Raw genomic sequence first — 8,787 nt, 5'->3', positions numbered from 1 at the left:
GATTGCCCGAGATTTTCTCATATGCCTTTGTAACCCAGCCCAGCCCACCCCTCCCCACACCCCTACACCACACCACCCCACACCACACCACTCCCCCCGCCCCACGCACCACCTTCAACCGCTTCTTGACTCTCTGCAGGAATTCGATCAACATGCTCAAACTCGAGCTCGTGCCGGCCGCCGGTGACAAGCTCGTGCTCAAGCTCTCTCCTCCGCCGCCGCTTGCTGACAAGCAGGTGTGCGTTAATTTGCACTGGCTCAGGGAGGGGGTATGCACGCAAGACTAGCCTCTCGCGTTCTGTGGCTGACAGGCGTCTCTGGCGGACAACACGACCGCCATCGACTCCGTCGGAGGCAACGCCGTCGGCATCCCCTCCGAGCCCGTCTCGCTCAAGGATGGCATCGACACCGGCACCGGCGGCACCGGCACCGCCAGCACCGGCACCGGCAACGTCCCGTCCGAGGGCGAGCCCGGCCCGCTCAAGGACGGCATTGACGCGGGCGGCGGCAACGTCGAGGGCGAGTTTTCGCCGATGACGTCCTCCGCGAAGGTCGGAATCGTGCCGGCTGACGACGGCCGCGTCACGCTCGTCATCTCCGCGTCGGTGTCGCCTTCGCTCCCCGGAGCCAAGGTGCGCGTGCGCACACCAGGATTATGATCCTCTCCCGTCTCCGAAAGCCTGCGCGTACTCTCCCTCGCCCACAGGCTTGCGGCATCAAGAACGACGACAAGGACATCTCCGTGGCGACGTCTGGCACGGAGGACGTCCCCAAGAAGGACCCGGCCGCGGATAGGCGCCAGACGCGGGCGCGGTCGCCATGTTCGCCACCCACGCGCCGCGCCCGACCGCCGTTTTCTGGTCCAAGTTTACGCCCCCGACCGGCCCACCGACGCCCCCCACCGGCGCCGTCAAGGGCGCCCTCAAGAAGGACATCCCTGCGGCAGAGTCTGGCGCGGAGGCCTCCGTTGACGAGACCGGCGCCATCAAGAACGACCCGGCGCTCAAGCCGGCCACCAAGGTCGCCACGGCCCTCAAGCCGGCGGAGGCCGGCGGCGCGCCGCTGCCGTCGATCAAGGAGTTTCCGAAGGAGGAGCCCGCCCCGGCGGCGAGCGCCTGGCATTGTGCGCGCCGGCGTCTGCCGACCCACTCTGTGAACCCATCCCGCGTTCGACGCGTAGGGCGACGCCGACTGGAAGGAGTTTCCAGAGCAGGAGACGGCCGCCCCGGCGGTGAGCACCTCCCAGCAGAAGCACACGCGGGTATTGCGGGGACACGCGAGTCATGCAGGCGGGCACTTACATTGATCCTGTGACCTCTCGTCTGCCGCACGGCACGCGCGCGCAGGTCATCGACGGGTGGAAGACCCCCTCCCCGCTCCGCAAGATCGAGCGCAAGGGCGAGCCCAACCTGATCGACCGCTCCAAGAAGACCACCAAGAACCCCACCCCGATCAGCCGCGTCGACCCCAACGGGTTGGGCGAGCCCAACCTGGTCGACTGCTCCAAGAGCACCACCCCGACCGACCCACCAACGGCCCCCAACGGCGTCACCACAAACGCCCCGGCTCTCACGCCGGTGGCGACCGGCGGCGCGCCGCTGCCGTCGAGCGAGGAGGTTCCGGAGGAGACGCCCGCGCCGGCGGCGAGCGCCTTGCATTCTGCGCCGTGCGTTTGCCGACCCACCCCATGACCCACCCCGCTTTCATTGATGCGTAGGGCGACGCCGACTGGACCGTCTCGGCCAAGGAGTCTCCGCCAGCGGAGAAGCCCGCCCCGGCGGTGAGCGCCTCGCACGCTGCGGTGCAACGCAGAGCCTCAACTGTTGACCACCCACCGCTTGCGCGTGCGCAGGGCATCCCCGACAGGACCACCCCGTCGAACCCGCGCCGCAAGAAGCGCCGCAAGAAGGGGCGCAAGGGCGCGTCCGCCCCGATCGTCCGCACCAAGAGCATCGCCCCGGTCGGCGGCAACAACCGGTTCGGGGCCCTGCTCGGAAGGGACGGCAACGAGGGCATCCTCGGCGGCACCGGCAAGGTGCCCCGCGGCTCCACGCCGTCGACCACAGACTCGGTGCTCGCCGCCTGCATACATGCGGCCTCCCCCCCGCTCGCCGCTCAACCGCCAGTCTCCCGCCCTCCTGTTCAGGGCACGACGGCCAACGTCGAGACGACCACGATTACCACGCCGGAGGGCTCCGTCTCTGCCTCCAGCTGGTTCTCTTGGCCCAAGTTCTGCCCATCCTACTTGCTCCGCCTCTTTGGCATCGTCGCGCTGCTCTGCCTCGGAACCGCGTTTGCGCTCTCCTCGTACTCTGCCACCTCCGCGCTTCTCTCCTCGCAGTGGCACGAGTCCCCGACTTCCTTTCCCGCAGTCACAACGCCGTTCACGCCGGCATCGCTCAACGGCGTCTGCGAGATTGGCGGCGACGACACCAGCTCGTTTGCAGCCATCGCCTCTTCGGACAGCGTGCCCGCCGACCACCCGGTGCTTGCTCGCTCGCGCTTGCTAGTACCCGCACCGCGCCAGCTCGTGACCCACAGCCCGCGCGCTGTTCAGGGCGGGCACGATGAGGGGCGCTCGTTGGAAGCACTGATGGACAACGTCAAAGAGGCGGTGGGCGAGCCGTTGCGCCTGATTGGCCAGCCGCCGGCGTCCGTCAAAGACGTTTACGAGCAGCCGGTGAGCGCCCCTCGGCTCTTTCTGTGTGCGAGCCGTTGTTGCCCTCTGACGGATTGCCTGTGTGTTTGCGTGTAGGGCGAGGCCGACTTGGAGACCGTCCTAGCCTCGCGCAACAGCACGGAGCGCAAGGGCGAGCCCGCGATTGACTTTGTCGGTCCCGTCTACAGCAACAGGACGGGGATCATCGCTCGGGGGCGCGACACCGTCCTGCCCGTGAACGACACGTCGCCCAAGTTGCGGCCCGCCGACGCTGGAAAGCCCGGAAACAAGGCGCGGAAGCTGGTTGAGACTGGCCTCGGCGCTGGGGCTTCCATGCTGCTCGGGCGGCTCGTCTCGCAAGCCGGCATGACCGCCACCCTCGTCCACGTGGGCGCCGGCGCTCTGCTCGTCAGCAACGCGGCTGCGTCTCCTGCGGATCCTACCCCCGTTCCGCCGCCGCCGTCGCCGCCGCCGTCTCCGCCCTCGCAGCCGCCATTCATCACCTCCGTGGTCAAAGTGAGCGGCGGCTCGTACCCAGAGGAAGTCTCCTGGTCGCTCGATTGCGACGGCCTCGCCGATCCCATCACGGGCGGGGCACACTATGACGAGATTCATGCGGTGCCGCCGGGCAATTGCACCCTCGACATGTTCGATTCGTACGGCGACGGGTGGAACGGAGCAGAGTGGTCAGCGCTAGATTGGACCGATGGGAAGTTCACATTCAACTCTGGGTCCTCGGACAGCGCGACCTTTGTCGTGGCTTACGCACCGCCTTCCCCTCCGCCGTCGCCGCCGCCGCCGCCGCCGCCGCCGCCGCCGCCGCCGTCCCCACCACCACTCTTCCTCGATCAAGCCCCATCCGCAGACGGACGCCGCCGCTTCCCGCTGCCGGCCGTCCGCCCCAACGGCAGTTTTGCTTACCCGCCGGTGCCAGACTGCTCCGCCCCTGACCGGTTTGGGTGCATCGGTGTGCCAACGACGGTCCTGCCGCCACTGGCAGCGTGGAACGGCTCGCTAGAGTTGGCGGGCGATGTGGCCGACTACTTGGCAGTGTTTCCCCTGCCTATCCCGACGTCCGCCACCGAGGCAGGTTACTCCGCCACTTCCTCCACCTCGGTGGCGGACGTCGACGGGGACGGGTTCATGGACATCGTGGTCGGCAACTACGACGCAGAGAACCAGGTCCTGTTTGGGAGCGCGGACGGGAGGACCTTTTCCGAGGCCGCCCTTCCTGGAGGGAGCGGGTACACTCGCTCCACCTCGGTGGCGGACGTCGACGGGGACGGGTACATGGACATCGTGGTCGGCAACTGGAACGCAGAGAACCAGGTCCTCTTTGGCAGCGCGGACGGGAGGACCTTCTCCGAGGCCACCCTTCCTGGAGGGAGCATGTCCACTTACTCCACCTCGGTGGCGGACGTCGACGGGGACGGGTACATGGACATCGTGGTCGGCAACTACAACGCAGAGAACCAGGTCCTGTTTGGCAGCGCGGACGGGAGGACCTTTTCCGAGGCCGCCCTTCCTGGAGGGAGCATGGACACTTACTCCACCTCGGTGGCGGACGTCGACGGGGACGGGTACATGGACATCGTGGTCGGCAACTACAACGCAGAGAACCAGGTCCTCTTTGGCAGCGCGGACGGGAGGACCTTCTCCGAGGCCACCCTTCCTGGAGGGAGCATGTCCACTTACTCCACCTCGGTGGCGGACGTCGACGGGGACGGGTTCATGGACATCGTGGTCGGCAACTACAACGCAGAGAACCAGGTCCTGTTTGGCAGCGCGGACGGGAGGACCTTCTCCGAGTTCGCCCTTCCTGGAGGGAGCATGTCCACTTACTCTACCTCGGTGGCGGACGTCGACGGGGACGGGTACATGGACATCGTGGTCGGCAACGAAGACCAAGAGAACCAGGTCCTCTTTGGGAGCGCGGACGGGAGGACCTTCTCCGAGGTCGCCCTTCCTGGAGGGAGCATGTCCACTTACTCCACCTCGGTGGCGGACGTCGACGGGGACGGGTTCGTGGACATCGTGCTCGGCAACGGCTACGCAGAGAACCAGGTCCTGTTTGGCAGCGCGGACGGGAGGACCTTCTCCGAGTTCGCCCTTCCTGGAGAGAGCAGGAACACCGAATCCACCTCGGTGGCGGACGTCGACGGGGACGGGCACATGGACATCGTGGTCGGCAACTACAACCAAGAGAACCAGGTCCTCTTTGGGAGCGCGGACGGGAGGACCTTCTCCGAGTTCGCCCTCCCTGGAGAGGCCGCGAACCGGTTCGCCCTCCGTGGAGGGAGCAAGTTCACTACCTCCACCTCGGTGGCGGACGTCGACGGGGACGGGTTCGTGGACATCGTGCTAGGCAACTTCAACCAAGAGAACCAGATCCTCTTTGGGAGCGTCTGCTCACACGGAGGTGCACAGCTCCACGGCAAGAGCTGGTGCTTCAAGTGCCCTTCCTTCATGGGACTCGCGGGCACCTCCTGCGTCGAGTGCCTCCCCGACTTTTTGCAGCAGCCCGGTGTCGGAGAGCTCTGCGCGACAGACCCCTGTCCACTCGGCGAGCGCCCGCTCGGCAGCGACGCGTGCACCGCTTGCAAGGACAAGCCGGGCGTCTTCTACAACACCAGCGTTGCGGCGACTCGCACAGAGAGCGACCCAACCACCTGGAATCAGCCCAGCTGCGTCGAGTGCCCTACAGGCAGCTTTGCGGACGGTGTCGCCGTCGACGAGTGCTTTGCTTGCCCTGCGGGCGAGTACCAGGACCTCACCGGCCAGGCCGCGTGCACGCGTTGCCCTGCTGGCGAGTTCCAGGCTGAGCGAGGCCAGACGTCATGCGACTCGTGTGCCACGGGCGGATACTGCGACGCCGCTGCGACGTGCGGCGGCGGCTTCACGCCGTGTCCAGCAGGTACCTACAACGAGGAGCAGGGCAGCAGCTCATCCGATGACTGTCAGCAATGCCCCCCCGGCACCTCTAGCCCGACCACCGGCGCAAACAGCAGCGAGACGTGCGCGAGCTGCCGGGCTGGAACATACGGCGACGCCTCCGGGCTGAGTGAGTGCAAGGACTGTCCTGCGGGCCGTTACCAGAACGACACGGGCGCGACCTCCTGCCGCGACTGCGAGGCGGGAAGCTACTGCCCCGTTGGGGCCTCTGCGCCACTGCCGTGCGTTGCAGGCAGCTACTCGACCGCCACCAACCTCACCGCCGCGGGCGAGTGCACCGACGCCTCGCCGGGCCACTTCGCCACCACCGGCTCCACGCAGCAGACGGCGTGCGCCAAGGGGTCGTACACGGACGCGTACGGGCAGGGCGCGTGCACGCCCTGCGCCGGCGGCACGTACCAGGACGAGGAAGGCAAGACGGCGTGCGAGCCGTGCGAGGCGGGAAGCCACTGCGCTGTTGGCGCGGCGGCGGCGCTGCCGTGCGAGGCTGGCAGCTACTCGAGCGCCACCAACCTCACCGCCGCGGGCGAGTGCACCGCCGCCACGCCGGGCCACTTCGCCACCACCGGCTCCACCGAGCAGACGGCGTGCCGCGAGGGCAGCTTCGCCAACGGCACCCGCAACGACGCGTGCGAGCTGTGCCCCTTGGGCTACTTCCAGAACGAGACCGGCAAGGCCGCCTGCGTCCGCTGCGCTGCTGGCAAGTTTTGCCCGGTGGGGTCGTCGCGCGAGCTGGACGCGCAGTGCGAGGCGGGCACGTACGCGAGGCTGACCGACCGGAGCGGCGACCCCGAGTGCCTCGACTGCCCCGCCGGCTCGTCGTGCGGCGGCGGGGCGGCGCCGCCGTCCGAGTGCTCGCCGGGCTCTTTCGCCGCCACGGCCGGCCTCTCCGAGTGCGCCAGCTGTGCGGGCGGGACGTACCAGGGCGAGTCGAACGCGACGAGCTGCCTTCCGTGCGTGGAGGGCAGCTACTGCGCCGAGGGCGCGTCGGCGCCGCTGCCGTGCGTTGCGGGCAGCTACTCGACCGCCACCAACCTCACCGCCGCGGGCGAGTGCACCGCCGCCTCGCCGGGCCACTTCGCCACCACCGGCTCCACGCAGCAGACGGCGTGCCGCGAGGGCAGCTTCGCCAACGGCACCCGCAACGACGCGTGCGAGCTGTGCCCCGAGGGGTACTACCAAGATCAGCCCGCCGCCGCCGCCTGCGTCCGCTGCGCTGCTGGCAAGTTTTGCCCGGTGGGGTCGTCGCGCGAGCTGGACGCGCAGTGCGAGGCGGGCACGTACGCGAGGCTGACCGACCGGAGCGGCGACCCCGAGTGCCTCGACTGCCCCGCCGGCTCGTCGTGCGGCGGCGGGGCGGCGCCGCCCTCCGAGTGCTCGCCGGGCTCTTTCGCCGCCACGGCCGGCCTCTCCGAGTGCGCCAGCTGTGCGGGCGGGACGTACCAGGGCGAGTCGAACGCGACGAGCTGCCTTCCGTGCGTGGAGGGCAGCTACTGCGCCGAGGGCGCGTCGGCGCCGCTGCCGTGCGTTGCGGGCAGCTACTCGACCGCCACCAACCTCACCGCCGCGGGCGAGTGCACCGACGCCTCGCCGGGCCACTTCGCCACCACCGGCTCCACGCAGCAGACGGCGTGCGCCAAGGGGTCGTACACGGACGCGTACGGGCAGGGCGCGTGCACGCCCTGCGCCGGCGGCACGTACCAGGACGAGGAAGGCAAGACGGCGTGCGAGCCGTGCGAGGCGGGAAGCCACTGCGCTGTTGGCGCGGCGGCGGCGCTGCCGTGCGAGGCTGGCAGCTACTCGAGCGCCACCAACCTCACCGCCGCGGGCGAGTGCACCGACGCCTCGCCGGGCCACTTCGCCACCACCGGCTCCACCGAGCAGACGGCGTGCCGCGAGGGCAGCTTCGCCAACGGCACCCGCAACGACGCGTGCGAGCTGTGCCCCTTGGGCTACTTCCAGAACGAGACCGGCAAGGCCGCCTGCGTCCGCTGCGCTGCTGGCAAGTTTTGCCCGGTGGGGTCGTCGCGCGAGCTGGACGCGCAGTGCGAGGCGGGCACGTACGCGAGGCTGACCGACCGGAGCGGCGACCCCGAGTGCCTCGACTGCCCCGCCGGCTCGTCGTGCGGCGGCGGGGCGGCGCCGCCGTCCGAGTGCTCGCCGGGCTCTTTCGCCGCCACGGCCGGCCTCTCCGAGTGCGCCAGCTGTGCGGGCGGGACGTACCAGGGCGAGTCGAACGCGACGAGCTGCCTTCCGTGCGTGGAGGGCAGCTACTGCGCCGAGGGCGCGTCGGCGCCGCTGCCGTGCGAGGCTGGCAGCTACTCGACCGCCACCAACCTCACCGCCGCGGGCGAGTGCACCGACGCCTCGCCGGGCCACTTCGCCACCACCGGCTCCACGCAGCAGACGGCGTGCGCCAAGGGGTCGTACACGGACGCGTACGGGCAGGGCGCGTGCACGCCCTGCGCCGGCGGCACGTACCAGGACGAGGAAGGCAAGACGGCGTGCGAGCCGTGCGAGGCGGGAAGCCACTGCGCTGTTGGCGCGGCGGCGGCGCTGCCGTGCGAGGCTGGCAGCTACTCGAGCGCCACCAACCTCACCGACGCGAGCGAGTGCACCGACGCCTCGCCGGGCCACTTCGCCACCACCGGCTCCACCGAGCAGACGGCGTGCCGCGAGGGCAGCTTCGCCAACGGCACCCGCAACGACGCGTGCGAGCTGTGCCCCGAGGGGTACTACCAGGACCAGCCCGCCGCCGCCGCCTGCGTCCGCTGCGCTGCTGGCAAGTTTTGCCCGGTGGGGTCGTCGCGCGAGCTGGACGCGCAGTGCGAGGCGGGCACGTACGCGAGGCTGACCGACCGGAGCGGCGACCCCGAGTGCCTCGACTGCCCCGCCGGCTCGTCGTGCGGCGGCGGGGCGGCGCCGCCCTCCGAGTGCTCGCCGGGCTCTTTCGCCGCCACGGCCGGCCTCTCCGAGTGCGCCAGCTGTGCGGGCGGGACGTACCAGGGCGAGTCGAACGCGACGAGCTGCCTTCCGTGCGTGGAGGGCAGCTACTGCGCCGAGGGCGCGTCGGCGCCGCTGCCGTGCGTTGCGGGCAGCTACTCGACCGCCACCAACCTCACCGCCGCGGGCGAGTGCACCGACGCCTCGCCGGCCACTTCCCACCACCGCTCCAC

The 8,787-nt window shown here is 69.8% G+C and overlaps 1 protein-coding gene across 1 annotated transcript; it reads left to right on the top strand.

Annotated features, from left to right (window-relative positions):
* Nucleotides 1-141: 141 nt before the first annotated feature.
* On the top strand, nucleotides 142-865 carry EMIHUDRAFT_367451 (hypothetical protein; the record flags this gene model as incomplete). Its single annotated transcript, XM_005777670.1, has 3 exons — nucleotides 142-236; nucleotides 312-640; nucleotides 721-865. Coding segments are annotated over exons 1-2 (310 nt in total), but the record flags the coding sequence as incomplete, so codon positions are not given.
* Between the last annotated feature and the right edge of the window lie 7,922 nt (nucleotides 866-8,787).

Source organism: Emiliania huxleyi, assembly GCF_000372725.1.
Source record: "Emiliania huxleyi CCMP1516 unplaced genomic scaffold EMIHUscaffold_259, whole genome shotgun sequence".
In the NCBI taxonomy this organism is placed as follows: domain Eukaryota; phylum Haptophyta; order Isochrysidales; family Noelaerhabdaceae; genus Emiliania; species Emiliania huxleyi.
Note: the sequence above shows the minus strand (reverse complement) of the source record. Positions and strands in the feature narration are given on the sequence as shown.